Source organism: Anopheles coustani, chromosome 3 (assembly GCF_943734705.1).
Source record: "Anopheles coustani chromosome 3, idAnoCousDA_361_x.2, whole genome shotgun sequence".
Taxonomy (NCBI): Eukaryota; Metazoa; Arthropoda; class Insecta; order Diptera; family Culicidae; genus Anopheles; species Anopheles coustani.
Genome location: NC_071288.1, coordinates 10916718 through 10940447, shown reverse-complemented (window position 1 = coordinate 10940447; position 23730 = coordinate 10916718). Strand labels below are relative to the sequence as shown.

The 23730-nt window shown below is 47.3% G+C and overlaps 1 protein-coding gene across 1 annotated transcript in view; it reads right to left on the bottom strand.

Annotated features, from left to right (window-relative positions):
- Positions 1-173: 173 nt before the first annotated feature.
- Positions 174-23730, bottom strand: part of LOC131260068 (metastasis-associated protein MTA1) — a 43640-nt gene continuing 20083 nt past the window's right edge. The window contains exons 4-14 of the mRNA XM_058261729.1: positions 22271-22378; positions 4854-5110; positions 4343-4663; positions 4056-4244; positions 3640-3912; positions 3246-3568; positions 2916-3178; positions 2183-2842; positions 1965-2089; positions 1760-1875; positions 174-1663 (exon numbers count right to left, since the gene is read on the bottom strand). Of these exons, the coding sequence (XP_058117712.1) occupies positions 1099-1663; positions 1760-1875; positions 1965-2089; positions 2183-2842; positions 2916-3178; positions 3246-3568; positions 3640-3912; positions 4056-4244; positions 4343-4663; positions 4854-5110; positions 22271-22378 (3200 nt within the window). The 3' untranslated portion in view covers positions 174-1098. The remainder of the gene's footprint in view (positions 1664-1759; positions 1876-1964; positions 2090-2182; positions 2843-2915; positions 3179-3245; positions 3569-3639; positions 3913-4055; positions 4245-4342; positions 4664-4853; positions 5111-22270; positions 22379-23730) is intronic.

Here is a 23730-nt window from a genome sequence, read left to right as displayed (position 1 = left end):
GCATTCCTATTTCGCTCCCTATATTTATCCATCTGGTTTCTTAGCTCTTTCAAGTTTTTCTCTTTTTCTTATGAATCCCCCTCTAATCCTGATTCTCGTTTCTACTGGTTTTCTCAATTTCCCCCTTCCCCTTCCTATGATCCCTTCTATTGCGTTGTCGGTTGTTTATGTAATTTCTTTTTTTTTTTTTGTATGTTTGCTTTCAATTCCCCCCCTATGCGTTTTTATTTTTTTCATTTTCTGTTTTTTCCTCATTCTCTCCGCAATGTTTTAAAACTAAACCTATTAGAAGATGGATATTACTTGTTTTAAGGTGCAATGCATACGTCTCTTACATGTTAGGGAGCGTGTGGGGAGAGGGGTACATATTTGTTTGTACAGTAAACCGAAAACTAAACACAATATTTGCAGTGCTGCACTCTATGTTTGCCCAAATCGACAGATACCCACGATCGACCACGTAGAGAGGTTACCCGCCGCGCTAATTTCAGGTCTGTTCTTCCTACCACCATAGTTCATCCATTCCATCCTCAGTCAACCCCTTCGCGCCACCTACAGCTATTGTGTGTATATGAGTGTGTGTGTCTCAAATCACTCTTTCGCTTTAAGTTTCCTTCATTAATTGAGCAGTGCCTCCATGGTATAAGGATGCGGTGGCTGTTGTTGCGATTGGTTCTGTTGCCGATGCAGCAGGTGGTTGTGCTGATGATAGTTGTTGTGGTGCGATAAAGGGTCCAGTAGTTGTTGTGTGGGATGCTGAAGTTGTTGTTGCTGCTGCTGCTGTTGCTGCTGTTGATACTGTTGCTGTAGCATAAGTTGCTGCTGCTGATGTTGGTGCAATTGTTGTTGCTGTTGTAATTGCTGCTGTTGCAGATTGTTGTAGTGGCGCAAGCTTTGCTGCTGGTGAAGATGGGATTGGTATTGATGCTGCTGCTGCTGCTGTTGGCGATGCTGCTGACCCGTGATAGTGGCCTGTTGTTGTTGTTGTTGACGATGTTGTTGCTGCTGCGCATGGTGGGAAGAGCTTTGTTGTTGGTGGTGTAGTGGTTGTTTGTGGTGGTGCTGCTGCTGCTGGTGCAAATTTTTCGGCGGTTCGGGTCAGTCTAGGATTACAACCTGTAGATCACTGTTATTGCTATCGGTGGCGGTGGTGGCGGATCCACTAGCACCACCACTACTGCTACTGTTGTTGGTGACGGTGCTGCTGCTGTTGCTGGAGTTGTTGTTGGCGGAACTGCTACTGTTCGACAGCACTGCAGCAGTGGCGGCGGCGGAGGACGACGCAGGCGCCGACGAAGATGCAGATGGTCCACCACCGACGGGCGAAAGAATGGATCCTCCACTCCCACCGAGCGTCCCGCTGAGTGCGAGCGATGAGGCCGCGGCCAGAGGATGAACGCTGGCCAACGCGGCAGCCGCAGCAGCCGCTGCATTGAGATTGAGATTAAGGTTGGCCGCGGTGGGATGCTGGGCAACACTGGCGGCGGCCAGTTGTGCCGCGTGACCCAGCTGGGCTGTCAGCTGAGCTGGAAGGTTGGCGGGGGTTGTCGTGACCACGGGCAAGAGCGCGGCCACGATCGCCGAGTACTTCGGGTGCAGACTTCGCCATGGTTTCCGGGCGGCACGGCGAAGCTCAACAATTGGAATCTCTCGCCGCAATTTCCTTTTTTGGGGATGGACGGAAAATAGGTCAATGAATGTTTCTTTTGTTAAATGAGGTCTTTTATTTAATAGACCCCGAGCGCACGGGATTACTTACCGGCCAGCTTTGGTAGAACGGTAAAACACATCATCCGGGGCATCGTTCCAGCTGATCACTTGCTTCCGTCCAGAACCTGTTCTAGCCATTTGGGCGATTTTTGGTTTGCCATTCATCTGGAAGACCGATTGATGAACATTTGTTAGAATAGTTTCATTGGCTCATCTTTAAATCATGATATTTTTAGCAAAGGTTTGAATCTTACATGATGTCGTGGAAGGGGTTGACCGGCAGATTGTGCCGCAGCAATCATCGCCGCGTACTGCTCCGGTGTAGGCCGATGCGAGGGCATGGGGTCCTTGTTCGGCCGTTTAGCAGGGGGCGCAATAGCTGCACGGAAAAACAAATAACGAATGGAAAAAATAATAATTATGACAAGCATGTCACTCTCTCCGTGTTCCGATGTAACACCCTACAACTTACCGTCAACACCGTTTGCTTCCTCGTACGTCCGTCGTTTGAGTGAGGTCGCCCCGGAGGAGGCAACACCACCACCACCACCTCCTGCCATCGCGCCCATGCCGGACGAGGAGCTGTTTGTTGTGAGTGAGGTCGCGTGAAGGTTCATCGACGACATTCCACCACTACCGGCGACAGCACCGCCACCTCCACTGACAGCCGAAGCACCGCCGGCCACGGCCGAACAGCTGGAGCTGGAGGAACTGTTGCTACTATTGCTCGCACCGAGTACGATCGGTGTAACCGCTAGCCCGCCAGCGCCAACCAACGGGGCCAATTTTCCACTGAGCGCACTACCTACGGTTCCGGCGAGGTTTGAGGCTACTCCACCGAGCGCTACGCTTGCGTTCAGCTGCTTACTTGCCGCCTCCGCCGCGGCATCACACTTATTTGGTATCCGCTCGTACAGCAGCGTGCCATCCGGAGCTTTCGGAGGCTTCGGGAAAGCCACCACGTCCGGCTTTGGCATGTTCTCCTTCGGCGTCAGCAACAACCAGTCACCGACGGTGGCGCCCGGATTGCCGAGCCGGTTGGCGATGTGCGTTACACTGCCGCGATCTTTCTTGCGGAAGGTCAGCAACCGTCGAATCTCAGCTATACTTTTTCCCGCTTCGGCGTGAGCAACTGTAATGCGAACGAATTTCCCGTTAGCGTTGGACAATAGATTGTAGTTTCATCTTAAAATAGCCTCACTTACATTCCTGCTTGACGCTGGCAATATTGATCGCGTACGACGGTTGACGGGCAGCCTTTTTCGAGCGGATAATGTGCCGACACAGCTGCCGCGAGAGACGCGTCGTCAGGGTCGTGTGTAGGTAGAACGCCGTCCGCGTCTTCATGATTGGCCGGGGCGAGCCGGACCGGATCTGGATGCCGTGCGCTTGGGTGTAGTGCCGCGCCAGGTGAGCTTTCAGCTTGAACTCTTTGCCACAGTTCACGATCGAGCATTTGAAGGATGGACTGTAAAACGCAATGTGAGGGTAAGTAAGACTGCCGAAGGTGTTTATTGTGTGCCACTTAAACATACCTGTGCGGTCGATGGTTGTTCAGTCCAGCACCGGCCACACCGGGTGCACCGGCGTTTGTTGTCCCGATGCCAACGGAGGCGGCGACAGCGAGTGGCCCGGAACTCGCCACGATCGTCAGATCATCATCGATATCACTGCCGGGGTTGCGCTTTTTCAGCGAAACCGGTGACGCGGTGCTGCCGCTGTTCAGCGTGGCCGCCGGATCGATCTCGCCGTTGTCCGCTAACCTGGACGCAACTTTAAGGCCTCCGTATCGCTTCCAATAGTTCCAGCAGTTCTGGCACAGCCGATTGCTGAGGTGCACCGGACCCCAGGAGTACCACTATCGAGCAGGGGACGAATGGTTTATTATTACAAGGTTCCACAAGCCACAGGGAAACCCCGGTTCCCTACCTGCGGTGACGCCGTGGTGGCACAAGATTCACACGCCCTGCTGCTACTGTACATCATCATGTCCACGCTGCCGCCATTGGAGTTACCATTCAGGATGCTCTTGTTGTTGTTCGTGATCAGGGCCGGGCTCGGTTTGGTGTAGTTCGGAATGTAGACCTGCTTCAGCTTCGATTCCGCCTCGACCGCCTTCACGCGCTTCTGTTGCACGTACCGGTCGGTCGTCTTCCACATGTAGTAGTATTCCACTATGCTTTTCAGCGTTTTCCACGGAAGCTGCAATAGAAGGGGAACATTCGGTTAGTGGAAAAATGAACGATACCATACGATGATTCCACGGTCCCTCTTTCCCTCTCGTCGAAGCACTTATCGGTTAGTAAGAAAAATCCTCGAAAGGTACTTTACTGCCGTTTACTCACAAAGTCGTTTCTGATATCGTTGAAGTCCTTGCCGTACTTTTCGAGCGCGTCCTCGAACAGGTTCGCCTCCGAGGCGCTCCACTCTTCCATCTCGTCCCGGCACAGTACTGGCCCGCTCGACGGCACCAGCGAACACATAGCAGTCTCTATCGAATAGTTGTGTTTGTGTAGTGTATCCATTGCATGAAACTGTCGGGGGAGGGATGAGAAAAAAAGCAGGGAGACCAGAGGTTAGGTTAGGCCATGGGTTTTTTTGACGACAGGTGATTCAGCTAGGTGGAACTCACTAAGGTAATATCACGGCTTGCGGCAGCGGCAGACATGTGCAGGGACGGTTGCTTCACCGAGCTGGTACAGTCGAGCGCGCGTGCAAACGTCCCGACCGACCGGGACACCACCAGGAATTGGTCGATCTTCTTGTCGGTGAGCGAGTGCTGGGGCGTCCAGACGAGCGTCTCCAGCTCCTCCAGGTTACGTTCGTCCTTCTCGCCCGTCTTCAGCAGCTGCTGCAGGTCCGTCTGGTAGCGGGCACCGACCCGGATCTCCCCCTTGTCCGCCAGCAGCGTCTTCTGGGTCGGGTCGAACACGAGGCAGTAGAAGAACGTGTCCTGCGAATAGTTCATCCACAAAGAAGAAAAACAACCCTCCGGTTTAGTAGGTTTCACCCTGCCGCAATCAAAACAACAAGCACTCTGCAAATCCTTCCGCCACCAGCTGTGGGTGCACAACTCCTGCCCTCCTTCTTCCCTTGCAAATCGCAATCGCCGGGTTGGAAGTCGATCCTTTACTACTACTCACGTCTTTGTTCAAGTAGCTGAGCAACGATTCCTCCTCGTTCAGCAGCGTCACCGAGCACCGGCCCCGGATTTGGGTGGCCGGCAGGGTTTCGACTTGCCGCGACAGGAACAGTTCCCGCTGCTTCATCTGGTGGCGCTGCTTTGGGTTCAGCTGTTCGCCCCGCTCACTGCCACCGCCTCCACCGGCACCACCACCCCCGCCACCTCCTCCTCCTCCGCCGGCACTGTTAGGGCTGTTTCGTTCCTCCTCCAGGGCAACTGTTGGGGAAAAAAAGTCAAGAGTAAAGGGAGGATTATTAGTTAAAGATAATTGGGAAAATAAAACATGCTCTTCAGTGTTCAGCATATGTAAGTTACAAATAAAATAGTATGCAATATGTATTTAATTGAAGTGTTCAAAACTGTATTCTTTGCCACATTTTGAAGGGTGATATATTTAAGTAAAAATTATCGAGCTTTTAATAAAAAATGTCTCCAAGCCTATTTGCGCGATAAGAGAATGCTCATTAGCTTAGATAAATCTAAATACGGATACTTTTGCTCTTTGAACAAATCACCATCCTGACACAACGATGGTCGTCGTGCAAAGTTGTGTGGTGTTTTGTTAGGTGACACAGCAGAAAATACATAACCCTGTCACTGCACCACTTTCCTAACCCCCCAGAGGACACCCGAAAGGTGTTCCGTGTCATCTCGGAAAGCGGGCGGAAACACAGCAAGCGCCACCGGATGGAGACCGTATTAATTAGGCATGCATGCAATCAATTGCATGCTTGGCCACGTCGCTGTTGTCGGATCACGAAACAGGCGACGGCAGCAGCAGCGCGTTCATGGCTACAACGTCGGAGACAACGGAGAGAATGGGAGTGTGGGTGGGAATGGGCGATGCTATACACCACTAGTTGTTGACCGCTAGTGGGACCACCATAGAAGGCCCCAGATTGCAGCAGCTAGCCTCGTGCGAGGGAAATTAATTTTCCGCCTAACGCTAGCCATTGATCTCGCTGACGTCAACTCTTCCGGCGGTTACTCTACGCATGTCCCAAAAGTCCGTGTTGTTTCTTTTTGCACTAAACTAGACAATTATAAATGACACGACGGCGTGTGCGGAACACTTTCGGTGAGACGCTGATAACCATTGTTCACACACCAATAAAGGTCGCTCATATTACTTGTAGGCACCATATTTTTATCATCATCTGCTAGCAATACTGTAACAGAACAGAAGCCGAGTAAGCACGCTAAACTGTAGCGTTTTTAACTGTTCTTGCCCGTCTCAACGTTGGTCCGTCCCGTTTGGCACTTATTTGCATTAGCAGCCGCTTATCAGTTAATCGTCATCGCTACTTTGCACCAATCGCCGTCACGTTTGCGAGCTGTAAAGCTGTGAACCACGGTTGTCGATGAGTAAACGCTTTTCTGGGAATTTTTATCATTTCTCCTAGGATGCACACACTTTTGGACACCGTTGCCCGTTGGGTGCGTGTGTTTATATCTTCGATTTCTTAAAAAAAAACTATTTTTTAACAGAACAAAGTTTGCAGCTGTGATTGTATGCTAGAATTAGTGTTATCTCTAAGCAGCACCCTCAACGTAGCATAGAACTGTGTAGCATTATTTTTTTTATTAGCATATTGATTCGTCTCTTTCACTTTAGAAAGCATTTGGTTCACGTTATCGGGCAGCTGTTGGCAGGGCCAGCGCAGATGGTTCCTTATCATAGACTTCGAATGGTCTCAACCCCTGCCGAAAAGGGTTTTCTTTCTTTCTTTCTTACTTTTGTTTCATTTTGTTTTTTTCTTACGGCTCAACGTGTGTCATTTTGCAAACAGAACTACGCGTTCGATGCTTAACTTGAGAATGTTCTCGTGCTTGTGGTGGATGGAACGGGTTCGGCACAAACAAAAATCTCCTGTCGAATATCGATTACCAGAACGGAATCTGGTTGTCCAGAAATTAAATGTTGGCTTTTAGGGACAAAAAACAACCACCCCCAACAATGGAAATGGAAAACAAGAGGGAACGATTGTTCAGGGGGGAGCTATAGAACCGACACCAAAATAACGGGGAAAAAAAACGCGGACGGACAGCGCTCGGCGAAAATTCGGAAATTTTATTAAAGCAAACCCGGACCGGCACACCAACGCGAAAAGTGTCCTTTCAATCTTCCCTGCTCTATAAATCCTTCCCACCCTATTCCCTCTTCCCCATCCCTGGCCACGGCATCGTCGAAAACGAGGCAGTGAAATTTTCACCAAAGGACAACGCAGGCAAAACCTAGTTCGGGCACAACACCACCGAAGGCTCCACCATTTTTCCCTTCTTTTCCCATCCCCTGTCTACCTCACTCTTTCTCTTTCACACGCACACAAGGAGAAACGATCTGCGTTATCTCGGTCTCGTGTCCTTTGCCCCCTTGGAGAGGCAGTGGCCGGTGGAGATGGGGCGCGAAAGGGGCGGTCGTACTTGCGCTTTGTTTACGCACACCATTACGCATGCAGTCCTTCTTCCGTTTGCCCGCTTTCGGATTCCACCGCACAGCACAAATCAACGGTGTCCCATCCTGTGCGGTACTGGCCCTCCCCGCCCTTCTTCCTGTACTGCACCCCATCCCCGGGTGTGTTCACCAATTTCCTCTCCGATCAGGTACCACACCAGCACCCCACACGCCACTCCATCATCCACCTATTTCCCGTACGCAAACAAACACGCACGCAGGACATGTGAACGAAGCGGTCCTGGAGGGAGAGGAAGCACGGTAAAGCAGGAAGGAAGCAGGGGAAAACCTTTTCCCGTACGTATCCTAACCCTAACGGGCGGAACACACAAGCGGCGCAAAAAAGAGGAGCCGTCTCTGGGCGAAGGACTTCTATCAGAAATTTAATATACGTGCGCCGTGTGATGGTGTGTGTGTGTGTGCGTGTATGACGCTACGGACGGTACTGGTGCTTCGCTGCGTTCGATTTCCGTCTGCGGACCCGAGGCGCGCGGAATGAGGTTAGAATTGATGAGGCTGATTTTTGTTTTTGTTGGTTCCGTTTTGTTTTGTTTTTCACTCCTTATTTGAATACGAAAAAAGCCACCCTCCCTCCCCCTCCGGGGGGGTTCGAATCGCGAGGCCACGCGCACTTGAGTAGGGTTTCAGCAAAATTCGATTTAAACACTACCCACCGCCCACCGTTTCCTCCCCTGTTCCACCCACCATCACCCCCAGTAGTGGCGGTGGGGAAACGTTTGACAGATTTCCATGGCAACACACTACCTGCCAAGCTTGGCTGTGTTGTTACGCTCCAACGAATGCGCCACCAATGTCGGTGCAGTGCTTCGAACCCACCTTCGCCCTCACCCAAACCACCAGCCCCCACCCACTCAACGGTCATTGGCGCAAAGATGGAAATACCACTACTTCCGGTCGGGCGACTTTTCACCGACGCGAGCAAGTGAGAAGATCCGGCCGAGAGCGAAACTTCTGACGCCTCTCGGTGGCGGGGGTCGATACATAAATATGCACTAGCGTGCGTGTGTGTGTGTGTGTTTTTGCTTTCGAGCAGGGAAAATGCGCCGGCAAAGCTGCGTTCGCGTCAAGTGCTAGTGCTCTAGAAAATCAAACATTTTGGGGACGGAAAGGTTCCCACGTAGGTGTCGGTGTGTTTCCAAAAGCGAAGCTCTCCATTTCAGTTGGAATTCAACAATAAACCGATGAAAATATAGAACATATTCGATCAAAATCGAAAGAGCTTATCGTCCTTGTTTTTATAAGTTACAAATGAACTAACATAACCCGCTTTTGACGTATTGCATCGGCGGTCCTGGACAGCCGAGCGATTAGGCCGGTAAGAAAATTGACCCATGACCGATGAGGCGATGTGGGTTCGAATCCCAACCGAGACTGACTCACCCTTGTGCGAGGCGCTTGACTAAAAGAAAATTTTTGACCAATTAAGGATATGCTCCTTCTTCACCCAATTAGAATTTCGGCGTGACTTAGTTAAAAAAATAACTTTTCACATTAGTTCGCCCGCTTGAAGGCTAATTGCCCATGAGCTAGAGAAGAAAACTGTGTTGAACTGTGTCAGAGAACTGTTTCCTTTAAACTTTAGCTTGAGCTACACAGTATAACAAATCGTAATTGAAAATTATATGGAGCGTGCTTTTAACGCATTACGCATCTTTGCTACTAGTTAGCAATCACGAATCTAAACCTTTCATATCAATCAAATTTTGTTCTGGACTAATAAAGCTTTCCCTGCAATTGACCCAAATGCCTCAATCCAAGAATTCCATAGGTTGTACGATATCTTGCTTCGATTGTTTGGAATGGTGTTGCAAATGGAGCATACTTTTATCAATTTCGACCTTCTATTTGTTTATATATTAATAAGAGCTGTGCAGTTCCGATTCAGATACATGAATCTCAAAGATTCAGTAAAAGAATCTCAAAGAAAAAATGCAAAAAGAAGACCACTTTTTAGTTTTGATCGCTTCATGAACGCCAATCAAAGAATGATGAAGATTCGTTAACACTAGAACCATTCAATTTCACTGGTTAGGACTTTTTCAATCACATTTTTTTTCTTAAGGTTAAACAATTCTACCAAATGTTAATGCATAACTTTCACACATCCAATAGAATGTTAATTTTGATGTGTTCAAAAATAATTTTTTTTTTAATATTAAACATAAATCGCGGTAGAGTTTCAAGCGTTAAGACTGCGGTAGTTCTAGTGTTCATGAAGATTCATTAATGTTTCGAAGGATTCATCAACGTTTTGAGATTCGAATCCCGAAAGATTCACAAATCAATCTGAATAAATCTTCGATGAAAGATTCCGATGAATGAATTTCGTCTAAAGAGTCATAAGGTACTACACTAATATTAACGTTGCCTCTATGTTATATGTTTTACGCAACACAAACCGAAAAACGACCCCTTCAAGGAATGGTTTTGCCATTTTTCTTTTTTGTAATGGATTCAGGCTTGCGTGGGTGGTTGGGTATGTGTGTTGGTGTGCGGTTGATGGAGTTTGCTGCTAGGATACGGAATGAGAAAACTGAAGGGACAAAAAAAACCTTCTACATCCCATACACACGTACAACATTGCACGCACCGAAAAACCGTACTCGAGAAGCTTTCACCGCTTTCATCTTTCATTTGCGAGGCGAAAAGAGTCGCAATCGAAGCCCCAAACCATCCGCGCACCCCATGTCCACCCACCCTTCAACCCCTCGCCGCCAGTGAGATGATGAAAGCAGTAACCACCGTCGATTTTCCCGCCCACCCCCAGTGTGGGGTGGGGTGGTGTTTTTTGGCAAACGGCAAACGGGGACAACAGATTGAACGCCGAGGCGGAGTAGTGATGAAATTGTGGGGGATTCAGTTAGCTACAGTTGCGTTTGCGTTTGCGTTTGCATGTACCGGTCCTCTCTCGCTGGCAGCTCTGGAGGTGGATGACGACGTCCACCGGGCGTCGTTGTGCCCGCACCAAAAGGAACGGGAAACCCGGAGCTCCAGTGTGACCGTGGCTAAGGTATGTGCGTGCGTGAGTGCGTGCGTGTGCGCCAGTGTGTGTTTATGAGGAAACGAGAAACCGACGCGGTGGGGAGGAGTGGGCGAGGGGGGTTTGAATGAGAACGAACCCGGGGTGCTCAATATTTAATGAAATTTCTCCCACTTTTCTAATTGCGCAAGCGAAACCATCCTCCACCATCCGCCGGGACGGACAGTTCCCCCGTCCCCCTCCCTCGCTCCCTTCGGTAGGCCCGAGCAGAGAAGGTTGTATCGAAAATTTTCGTATAATCTACCACCCGGCCCCGCCTCTAGTCAACCGCCCTACCACCCCTAAAGGCCCACCCAACGCTGGGGAGCAGTTTCGGCGCGGAGCTTTTCTCACCAAACCAAACGAAAAAAAAAAACATGCTCGGAAAATAACTAAGCATCAAAAACACAATTCACCAGGGTTAAATTTTCCACGCGGACGCTAGGACCGCTAGGGTTCGAGGGTAGCGGGTGGAAAGCATCAAGGCGGGAAACCCATTTTCGCGAGTACCGAAAGCAGGAGGACGGACAAGCGGAGGATCCGGATCTGCAGCCTGCGCTGACGACTGTGCTTGCCCTTACTCCCCCCCACCCGGTCGCGGTCCACCGACCGAAACCCGGCTTCGGCCCACGGGCGAAGGATTTACATACCAGCCCCAGCCGACCCACCAACTCCTCGCGCGCGCACATACACACTACGAGGGCAGCAGCAGCAGCAGCACACACAGACACTACCGCAAAACCCTGTGTGCACACACGCTTTCATTAGAAAGGTAGCGCCCTGGTTCGGGCCGGGTTTCCGCACGAACGGATGCAAAGGAGCTCGATGGGTCCCGCCGGAGTTTGGGAGCGCGCGAACCCATCCGTCCAGCCAGCGGTCCGGCGGAAATTCCTGCCGCTGCTGCGCGTGAATGCCATCAATCGCCCGATAGAGGGCGCCCTGGTAGAGCCGTCCGAGTGCGTTACGGTGGAGCATCTCTATGGTTTTTTCTTTCACCGAACGCATGCATATTTTATCCAAAGCACCCAAAGGGTACGCTCTTCATCAACGATTGCCTTTAACCGACCGCACGCCTACGTGGACATTGGGCGCTTGGAAAGTTTGATTAAACTCCCGCGAGTGTTATTAATACCTTGCCGTCCGGAGTCTCCGCAGTGGAGATGCTAAAAACGTACTTATCGACTACTAACCATATCATGTTTTAGAGATTATAGTTCTATGTAAACGAGCACAGTTTGTTTTGGTTTCCATGCGTTTTTTATTGCAAAGTTTAAATTTTAGTAATTGCTTGAATCTAATCAGCTCATTAGATAAGATAAGTATCAGCACATTAGATTAGATAAATAGGGATTTTTCGCTCGTCCACGAATGGGGAAAAGAGCATGAAGAAACAGCACGCAAATTGGCAGAAAAAAAGATAAAATCGTAAAACGTTGTAAAATGTTGGATTCACCGGAACGACAAGATGTTAAAGAAGGAAGGATAATACCATATACTGCATGATCCAAAAAGGATTTTAATAGACGATTAATTCATATCTGTATTGGAAAGAAGTCAAGCAAGGATTATCATGTCTATGGATATAAACGATAATGTTAATAGACTGAATAACAGACACGCGAAAATTGTTCTCTCGTTTAACGATTCATCTTCCTTGTTATAGGCGATATTAAATCCACAGAAAGGACATATTTTTAACTCAATCTAATGGCTTTACTTTCGTTTGTCCATTTTAGGTGAATATGTTTCAAATTAAAATACAGTTTTGAGTAGTATCCTATTGCTTAACAGTAATATAACCATTCAACGCCATATAACTTTGTTTTAACTTTTCATCGTCTTTACTCATATGTATAAATAAAGTAAAATGAATTGTTTACTTTAACAAGCACGCCTTTTCAGTAAGTGTGGTCTTGCTTATACCCTTCGAATAGCCAGAAATTCCGTGGAAAGAAACGTTGTGATTCCATCGCAGAAGAAAAAAAATCCATTAAATATTCACGACCCGCATACAAAAGCCCGGGCCGCCGCAAATAGCACTTTCGCGCATTAATTATACGCTCAGCCATCCTTCCCGATCAATACCGTCTCCTGATGGCGGAATCGTGACGCGTGTCGAGTGAAAAAATGTTGCGTTCGGGCCGTTTTCCTTGATCAGTTCGCAAGCAAACATGAACAATTATTAGCGACGAGATAAACACGCGAAGAAAAGCCCACGAAAATGCAATCCATTTGATAACACGCGAACGAAATATCTTAGTCGAAAGGGTTCCAAAATTATTTTTTCTTTAACTTAAAACTAAATACCGATACATCTTTATCCAAAGTCGCTGCATAAAACGAAAACCCTTTGAATGGGGCTCGAAACAGGTTCTCGATGGCGGAACTGGGAGGGAGAGAGAGAGTCGCCTGGAACGGCATAAACCTGTCCCGGGTCCCGTAAATTGGCCCGATAATAACGGTCACGGAGGGCAACGTCTTTCGCTAATGTCGCCAACCGGTGTCAGTTCGCGGTTTCTCATCCCGGGATGCGAAACAGTACTCTCCACTTCGTAAGCGATCGGAAAACTTGAGAGGCCGGCAGGAGTTATATTATAGAATGAACAGGAAGAAAAGGCGCTGAGAAGAAACAAATGAAACATTCAAAATTACAATGACCTTCCTTTCGACCGTTGATGAAGCTTAATGTGCTTGTTCTTTAAACCATTTAAAGTCCCCGAATCTCCGCAAATGGCACGTTGATAGTAGTGAATGGATAAAAGATAATCGGCGAAGCCTCGGGGATAAAAAAAAGCAAGGACGATTGCACTTAAAAAAAGGGAACCACACACTGCCAGTGGTCAACCGCAGAACCCGATCAGTCGATGGCAACCATTCTATCAACAAGTGACGATGAGGTGGTGTGAAAATATGCCAACCAGAGAGAAAACGTAACACAAAACATGACACACCGACAGCAAAACAAGCACACACACGTCACCCGAAACATAATTATTGTGCTCCCCATGCTGTTCCACTGTCATCCATCGTGGTTTTTGATTGTGCGAGTTATTTATCGAAACCATCGGATGTGTGCTTTTTTTTCCTCGCTCGAAGTATGAATTGATTGTTAAATTTTCCAGCGAACCCCTGAAAAGCAGAACCATATGATGAAGCATACCTGTCCCCACCTGGTTCCCAACCAAACCCAGCATGACGCTCGCATGCTGCACTCATTGTCGCACTTTCATCCCCCGCTCATTATCGGTCCATTTTGGTGGACGGATTTTTCCGAGTGGTTTTATTTTCCTCCCCGCACCGGGGTATGTGACAATGGTCAGTTTTCTGACCGAGGCGGCCTTGCCCCAGCTGACACCCAAATGACGTTCCACCATTAATCGGATCACTCACAACACACACCAACACACAATCGATTGAGTGAATGGGATTTTTGGATGGAAAAATGGCGTGTGCTGAAATACACATTAAAGTGCTGAAAATTATCGATCACTAGGTTGTAGTAATTTAAATATGACGACAATATTTAAAATAGTCTGTATGGTGAATATTATAATGTGCATTCTTGGGCACAACATTTGTAGACATTTCTGAAACATCGGAATTGACTTCGAGTGTTACATGCACAGGTGTGTATTACCAAAATCTTCTTTGAAAAGCCTTCGAACCTTGTCGATCTTAATTAGTGTATCTGTGGTAAACAGAGCACATTTTTATGATTTTCATTAATCATTTTTAACAAGCATAGTAAGTTGTGCTTAATCCAATAAATCTCCAATTTGCTAACTAATTTTCATTGTGATTTTAAATGTGCTATTGCAATAACTGAGCCCGGTACATTCTACCATGTTCGAGAGATCTTTTTTGCATGAATCGTAGCTTTGAAAATGAAATTTTGAAAAATTACCACTTAAAAATAATAAATCAAAACACTCAAAGATAGATAAACCGAAGAGCAACGAAAACATACTAAAGTGCGTAATTTTATTCCATTTTATCAATGCGTGTACACCGTTTTCTATATTTTACTTTTGGCTTTTCGTTTTGACAACGCCGCCCCACAAATCATACCCCGCAATCCCCCACCCAACATTCCTTCCAACCCGTCACTAACAACCATTTCCTCTTAAATCTCGTTCCCGAAAGAGGAAAAAAAAACTCCAAAAAAGTTTCAACAAACACACATACACAAACACCAAATAGGGAATGCGGAAGCATTTCCGGGCAGCGGGAGAAAGCGCATAAACCACCCAACAATGGGAGGAAAAAAGCAAACTGGGAGAGGCGCCTCTAAGATGTGCATACGGCGCAGGGTGGAAAGGGGGGCGCGGATGAGGGGAGAACCGGAGCCGACAGAGAACGAACGGGAAGATGGGTGGCGAAGGCCGGGGTTGGGGGCAGAGCGGAGAATTATTAGGTGGCCACCGTGTGCCACCGCCCGACGGTTGTTTTCTATGTTGGCGAGCGATACGGCGCGGTGAAAAGGTAGGCAGCAGCAGCATTACCCTAACCCGCAAATAGCCCCTCTCTCTCCCTCTCTCTCGTCGCTTCAAACGTCCCTTCGTTGGTAAAGTCCCAACAGATCCGACACTCCGGCCGGCGACCGTTGGCAAAAAGTATTGAGCGCGCGCGGCGTTCTAGGCATCATCCACTTTCCCACCCATTTCGGGGGGGTTGGGAAAAACTTCGTTAAAAGAAGCACGATGGAGAGGGTGTGTGCGAGGTCTGGGAGAGGGGGGTTGGGTTGGTTCATGTAAGTCAGCGACGAAAAGCGATGGGTAGAGAATGGGGATGGCCGTTAAGTAGATGTTGGCGGAAGCTCAGTGTGACGGCGGGAAGGGTGTGGGAGGGTAGTGAAAATTCATTCGATGTTCAGCATTTGCAGCAGGAAAGGGAAGGAAGGGAAGTAAGCAATGGGATGGTGGAAAAAAAAAGGAAAACGAAAAAGGTTCAGAACGAGCGAAGCGAGATTGTTGGAAGCTCATCGAAGGATGCGAGAAGGAAGAAAATAGTAGATGCCTTGAGGTGAGGGAGGGGAGTGGAGAGAGAAAGCGGTAGGAAGTGGCGGGGGTACACACCACCACCACCACCATCGGGTGGTTGAGAGTTTATATTATTTTCTGCATACATCGGGGCGGATGGAGCCAGGGATGGACCGAAAATCGAATCCCAAGGTCCTTTGGCGGTTGGGGAGGAGGGGCACGAAAGTGGAAAGCTAGGGGAGGGTGCCTCCTCTTTTATCCCTTCACTCGCTTTCCCTCTGCCGAGAGAAGGTAGGGAGGGGGGCATTTTGGATATACCAGTACGCAGGAGCTCCGGTGGAAATTGGTAAAATTTGTATGCGCCGTTGGTTGAAAAATGGGGAGGCTGGGATTTGTTGTTAAAAAGAAGACGGCACTCGAAATGCGCGGATTCTTTCTCCTTGCGGGGATGATGGAGTTTGGTGGCTGTTGAATTAAAAAAAAAGGAATGAAAAAACAACAACTCAACAACTCCTAATGAAAGCGAACGGTCGAAGCGACACACATTAGCAAACGCCCAGCTTCGTTGTGGAAAATCCTTTTCCCCCGAAAGAACTCTACATACGCGGCTGGACGCGGTGTGCAATCGCACTCGGTTCGGTTAACGGTATTTCATTGAAACTGTACCTGTTTATGTGTCTATGTGTGTGTGTGCACCGGTCATGGGAAAAGGATTCCGCCAGCGACAACAGAACCGAACCGGGCACGTTGGGGAGTTTGGCTCAACGCTGTCGTCGGAAGCAGAAAGGGGAGAGGTTTGTGAGGCAAGGTGGGGAGGGAGGATAACGAAGGATCCAAACGTTGGGTGGAGGGGGACATGAGGGAGAAGCTAGGTGGGGGTTAGGGAGGTTGATGAGATTTTCGGGGACGGATTCGGAAGGATGGCGCGGAAGAGGAAAAACCAACCAACACTGGCGATATATATATTTATCGTCGCGCCTTCATACCCCCACTATTTTCCCCCAGACCCACCCCACCAACATCATCTGGACAGTTTTGCCTCCCGCTCCCCCCAATCGTCTCTCCTGCTTCGCCACCTGCTCCACGCAGCATTGCATCGGCGAGGCTGCGAGAGGGCCGATCTGAACACGAACGAGTAGAAGACGCCGCTAGAGGGAGGGGGGTGTGTTGTGGACCGGGATAAGATTGGCGAGAGGATGGAGGGGAGGATATGGGAGACAGTGTAGAAGGGTCAATGTTTGAGAGCCACCCAGCGCGTCCTTCCGATGCAGCACGAGACGGGGATGATGTTGCGTCGTCTGTGTGTGTATCCATCCTTTCGTTGGAGCTACACAAGGATTGATAAGTTTCCACAAGAATGTAGATAATGTTTACGGATTTCAAATCGTTTTAGGATTTTTCCAATTTTCTAGACTTTTGTAAATGCCTGATAAAACTGCAGATTTCTAAATATTTTACACAGGAAAATTGAACGGTAACAACATTGATTTCATTCATATTATTTTTAATAGCCAGTGATGTTGGGGGGCCATGCCTATATATCTTTCAAATGAAAACTCCTACGACAAATCCTTTGGTAGTTACAAAGTTTCATCTTTTGTATAGCTTGATTTGTGGTTGGTTTAAAAAAAACTGCGGTATGAAACATTTTATAAGCTTTTTTTTATATATTTGATGATAGCTCGCGATATTGTATGAAGAAACAGCTGGGCCTGCAGGTAACCACGACCAAACTAAGCGAGACAATCAACGTGTTAATACATACGCGAGCTACACAAAAAAGGGAAACGTGCAGAACATTCCAACACACCACTCAACCGGTTCCCAAAACACAAATGAGTTTTATTGTTTTACATATAATTTTTGTGTGGGGCTTAAATATTTGAAAATGTAATATTGTTTTATTGCATTGAAAACGGACTTTGAAAACAAAACGAAAAATAAATTGAAAAATGTAAAAGAGTGTTTTCAAATAAATAGATTTAAATATTTAATAAGCTCGATGACACTGAAAGCATCTACTGTACTTTTCGACTTAGTTTGTTCTGATGGCGGATCGATTAATTGGAGTAAACGTTGGAATTGCTAACAGAAGATGGAATGCCCTAACCCACATGATGATACCCATAAATATTCGGTGGAGACCTTCCGTCGGAAATGAAAATGTTCAAATTGAAATTATGCTCCCGTCACGCGGTGTTGCGGAAACTTATCAATCCACCCGGTACCACTTCGCGTGGACGGCAGAAGAAGAGAGCAACGTCGGAGCCGCATACGCCGCCGTCGTCGTCCTTTCGATAATGATGATGGTGTGTTGGCAGCGTTCTCTGTGTTGGTGCGAACTGCACAAAACCGAGCCCGCGTTCTGTTCTTGCCAGAGGCCGCCCTCGAAAGGGATGGAGCAAGCGGTGTTAGGACCGGAATTGTTAGGCCCTTCTTTCGTCCCCAACCCCCCCACGATTGGTGATGGAAGATGGTGAAGGTGACGATGGAGTGGCTCGTTCGGTTGGTTCGGTTTCGGTTTGGTGGTTGATAGTACTTCCTCCTAACGGGTTGCAATGGTACCCACCCCCCCCCCCCCCCCCCCCTCTCCCTTTCTCCACACTTCATGCCGCCACCACCGAGAGGAGGAGGTAGTAGAAATACAAAGGCATGGGAGAAGACAACAAGGACTAAAAAGGAAGAACTGCCCCCGGAAAACGCGTCGCGAGTGCGCCACCCGGATTGTCCGCGACCGGTACATTCACCGCACAGCGGTGGAAGCCCGGGATTTCCGGTTTTCCTCCAACGGCCGTTCCACTTTAGCGGCGTGGTTCCACCGGACAACGACTGGGAGCATTTGTTTTCTAAAGAGAGAATTCGCCGAGAGCCGGAAAGAGAGAGAAAGGGAGAGAGAGAGAGAGATCCGGAACTGACCCACGTTCGGTCGAGAAGGGAGGAAAGGGCATCGTTTCGGTTAGTTTGGCGGTTTTCGCATTGAGCAGACGACAGTTGCCTTCCATCCACCTTCCACCCAAACCCAATACGATCCACATCCTTCTGTCAATGCATAAACCACCCTCACACCCTGCCGCGCTTCCACCAACACCAATCCTACGGCGAACGATACATCGTGGCCTTTCTCCGTGCGGAGTTCTAACCTGCTCCACTCTTCCTTTCCTTCCACTCGAGCACCCGCATCCAGGGTCGGGGCCACCTCGTGGAAAAGGTTTGCATATGAACACGAAAGAGCGCGGAAAACCTAAGGGGAGATGAAGGTGAAGGGGAGGTAAAGAATGGATTTTGCTTTTATGCTAACAAAGCAAACTAGAGCCATCGTTTGTCTCCCCCTCTTCCTCCCCGGCGGAGGGGTGGATGTTGCCTTTAATTTTAAATTCTTCTCAAACATTCGCGCACATGTGATGGGGGGACAAAGGATGGTAGAGTGCGGGAATTTTCATTAGACGCCACACAACGCACACTGATTATCGTCGGCTGTTCAACAGATTCCGAGAAATTCAAACGTTAAAAACAATTCCAATCACTACTGTTTTTGGTTCGGTATGAAAACTACAGTGGTTGAGAAAAATACGTTTTAATTTATAAAAATGAATCAAACTAAAAAAGGAAAACATCTTTTGAGAGCCCAAACAAAACAGCTCAAGTTGCAAAACAAAAAGCTCACACATCATCATCGTGCCTCTTGGTTGATTATGATACACACTGGAATACGCAATTTGCCAAGTACATCATTAAATTAAACAAAAAATACCATGCTTTGTGCCTTTTAATAGTGTTCAAACCTTACCCAAGCTGGCAAACTTTTTGAGTGGCTTGCGTCCTGTTGCATGAGATTCCCTCTACACAGCAGCGTTTCATGGTAGTGGTTCCTTTAATTACCCATCGAAAGGACTGCATGAAAGGCATATTTTTTAGCTTCTCAAGTGATCATCGTTCGCCCGTGGAACAACTCGTTAAAAAAACGGGGTCAAGCATAGCAAGCAACTTGTGGAGTAAAGAATGTTTGCTTTCTGTTTAGCAAAGATTGTATTTTTCTGTGTATTTTAGTTTTAAACAAACTCGTTTTGAGTTGAGTTAAATATAACAATATCGGGTTGCTTATTAGGGATGAGGGAAATCACAAATCTACTGTACATAATAATTTATTACATGTTGAGACTAAACTAAAACATGTGATTCTCTATCACAGGTTAAAGTAGGTTCTCATCTTCACCTGTAACTTTACTGACTTCATTTCACTTACTCGTCGGGAGAATCCTGCGCATAATTTAAAAACCGGTCAACTACTATGAATACTTTTCCCGCACCTTAGGTGAAGGTGAAATCCCATCCGACAGATCCGTTTCCAAATCAAAACCATCTCTTCACGGGGTGGGAGAGGGTATGCTTTCCAACCCTTCTCGAGATGATGACCATGATGCAGAAAAAAAAGAAAAAGGATATAAAACTAGACGGAAAGGAAAACACCAAGGCGCAGCAGCATTATGGGAAATGCTCGTCCAAAACTTGTCTCTTCTTCATCGTCCGGGAAATTCGTTTGTTCTACAAGCGGAGAGGGAGTGGGTAGATTTGTGCAGGAAGGATAGAAAAACACTACCCACAACAACGAGGGAAAAGGATCGGTTTTAAAATGAGACGCGCGATGGTACGGGGAAAATGAGAGCAGAAGTATATTCCTCCTAACCGGCTGGATGCTGGGAGGGAAAAAGAAAAATCATACCGAAACACACTTCGCCCTTCTGGCCCCGCCGTGGCAAACGCTGCGCCCCTCGGCGAGGGTGGTTCCGGTGGGAAAACGGAACCGTGCTAAAGCCGTAAGGGAGGAAAAAGGCAGACAACTCCTCAATTGTCCTTATACCTCTCGCACACGCTTTAGAATTTTCTCTCACGATCGTTCTCTCCGTAAAGCAGCCATGGACTCTACCACCAATTTCCCACCCGACAAGTTTCACGCATTCGGTGGCAATTTCATCTTTTTTTTTCCTTTACCTTTTTCCTTTCGCCCACCCACCCTAGGAATGGGAAAGTTAATAATATTCACTCCTTTTCCCCCTTCAGGCCCTCGCGTCTCGTTGGCGTGTGTCTCGAATCGTTTCGGGCTTAAAAAAAACTGTTGTCCCCGTAACACCAGCCAAACCAATTGTGAGCCCTTTTTTGGGCCCTTTTGCCACACAGTTTTCACACTTTTCATCTTCCACAGCTAGCCAGCAGCTCTAGCCAACCGCATGAAGCGCGACACCATTGAAGAGACGAGCCGAGAGAGAAGTGTTTTTCGGTGACATTTCCTATTTTTTTTTTTGTTTACAAGTTACCCCCATTTTGTTTGGTAAATGTTTCAAATTCAATTCCTGTTGCACGCCACTCAAGGGGTTTACTTTTTCCACCCTCGCTAACACGTTTTGTTTTAGCTCCGGAGGTGTCTTCGTCGGATCAAATAAAAGTGCGGATAGTCAAATACTTTACGGGCCACAACACTTGGAAAGTGGGCATCTGAATTGAACTAAACTTTTGATTAAGCGGCACACCGTAGGATAAGTTTTGTTTAGTTGAAGTGAACACATTTTACATAACGAAAACTTAGAACCTGTGGAAATTCGCTACTGATATTTACTTTTTTTCTTCAGTTGCTATCTCTTTTTGCTGCACACATTCTGCTTATTGTTTATTTAGATATTTTACTAAATATGTCCTAAATTCCTAATATAAATGTCTTAACTCAGACGAACTAAGGCTAATGTTTGCTCTATCTTATCTGTAAAATGAGCTTCATCAGACAAATGCAACAAAGTATTTGCTTGAGGTTCGAAAAATCTACACCCAACCCAACTCGTATCGTTTAATCGTTGCATCGTATTTCATCCAACCTTCTTAACGATAATCATTTGCAAAATTCCAGGGTTCTGCGCGGCTGCGGCAACAACAACGATGGCCACCGTCGAGTTGGGTCGCAAAGTAAAACACGATAATACCCTAATTGCTACCAGCACTTGGCTCGCCCCGGTGTGTGCGCATGCAAATTAAACCGATCGGATTCGGAAAAAAGGGAAGAAAAGGGAGAATCAAAGCGAACGGCGGGCTTCGAATGAACATTCCAACCACGCCCAAAGGCTCGGCGGCGGCGGTGGCGAACTCTAGTAGTTCCCACCGAAAAAGGCTGGAGCCCGCACTGGTTTGCAAGAAATACTGCTTGAATCTCCTACCCGAGGGACCCGCGTCCATTATCGGTGGATAAAGAAAACTCCCAACTGGATGCCGGAGGTAGATGTTCAGGCAGGAGTAAAAGATGAATTTGGCCATCCGTCTATACGCGGTTCCTAAACTATAATTATAGTGTTCCGACCGTCGGAAGGGAAGGTGCGGCTCCGCTTTGGGTGCAGTAAAAAGCAACGGACCGATCGGCAGCATTCCCTTCCCTCTCTACATTGGTCGCTTCTAATGTCTGCAATCAAACGAAGAACTTTTCCAACCGGACCAACATCTCGATCTCGCGCACGGTTTCTGGGAAAGAACGAAAGCGAAAGAGTAAGGTACTCGAGCCGGTAGTCGCAGCCACCTGAAAATAATGAGACCATCTGATGGCAAAATGATTGCCCCCCGGGCCAAAGCACGATAAGAAGCTCTAGAGCACTTTCAAAAACCCGTCGTCGCCGGCTTTAAAGATTTAACGTTCGCAAAGGACGGGCAACGGTGCCTTGCCGGTATTGCTCCTCCATGTCGAGCAATTTTTAATATCGTACTTATTCCGGAACTAGAAACAAAAATAGCTATTTCGCCTTTTCGTTTCTTTTTCGCCGATGCGCTAAAACGTTGAGATTAAAATTTTGCATACCACCGAATGCCCGGAAGAGAGTGCGCCCTAAAATGTGGGAAAGAAAATAAGACAAGCAAAGCGAGGAACTAACCTAGGGCAGGATCCAGGACGGCCTGAGCGGCCTGCTCTTCGCTGACTGGTGTCTTGAGCCACATCTTCTTCAGCTTCATCGCCGCCGGGGAGTCCTCGGATGTTGCCACTGGAAAAGAGAAAGGAAACGATAGGTGCGCGATAAGAAACAGGGAGACCAATGCTGAAGCCGGGCGCAGTTCTCGACGTGATCCCGTGTATCGCCCGCTGCGCCGAGTTACGGACCCGAATGCCGGTTCCACAAATTTGCCCGAGGGGACTAGTAAGAACACAGGAGAGAGAAAGAAAAAAAACCCGCACAAACAGTAGAAACTTTCTACAGGTTTCTATCGTTCTTTCAGTTTTGTTGTCTTCTCTTTATGGAACTCCAAGTCAAGCAGATAACGAATCGCACGACGCCATCTCCAGTTTGGCCCAAGTCAAGAGCCCGACGGCGCTCGCGCTCGGGTACAGCGTTTCTGGAACTTCATTTCGGGTGTCTAAGCAAAGTTTGATTGAAAATAACACACGGCACGCCGCACACCGAGCCGCACAAAGTAGACAACTAAGTTGTCCTTCGGTGGGTGGAAACTTCCGCGGGAAAACCGGAGATAGAAAAAAAAAGTGTTTCACTTATTTGATACTGCGATTGCTATTGGCTACCGAATACTTATGAAAATTTCCTACAACTAAGGATGACATACTGAGTTCATGAGGGAAAATAAAAACCAACATACGTAGAAAGGCGGACAGCTTTCACCCAAAAATGTAAAAGTATTACTCTCGTCCCCTGAAACAAAGGGTCTTGCTTATTATGTTTCCGTACATCAACCGTTTTCGCTATTATTTTTCTCTAACGCACACATTATTGAAATAGCGCATTAACTTTTATCTCCACGACATCTGTTTTTGATCTGCATGTCAATGTTTGTCCGTAAGACAACCATATCTGTTTCCAACGCATCCATTTTTGTTTCTAAGGCACACAGTTTTTTCGTTAAAATTCCAATTCTTCATAGTAGAAACAATTGAAAATATACGGCCGGATTATCATTGTCAGCAAAAAAAAGTACGTAGATAAAAATGTACATTGTAAATCTGTAAAAAAAAACGAGAATAAACAAAATGTTGCGTCAAAGCTTAATGCTTGACAGCTTTAATAACCTAGAATAACCACAATTTCTCTTTTCTCTGTTGTTCTTTAGGATAGAGACAAAAATAATATAAACATTAATAAGTTAGAACTACTGTCTAGCCAAAATGACCCAAATGGACAGAAAAACAACAAAATGAAGCATTCCAAGGTGATTTATTTAATACTTCAATGAAAAACATTCTTCTTGGGAGTCTAAGCTGTTCGAAGCATATTTTTCTACATTTTTTGCTAGATAGGAGTGTGTTTTTCCTTTCAAATCTGAGGTTTTTGTCATTGTCCTCCTTTTAGGCCCAAAACGACCTAAGTACAGAAATGAGAGCGCACAT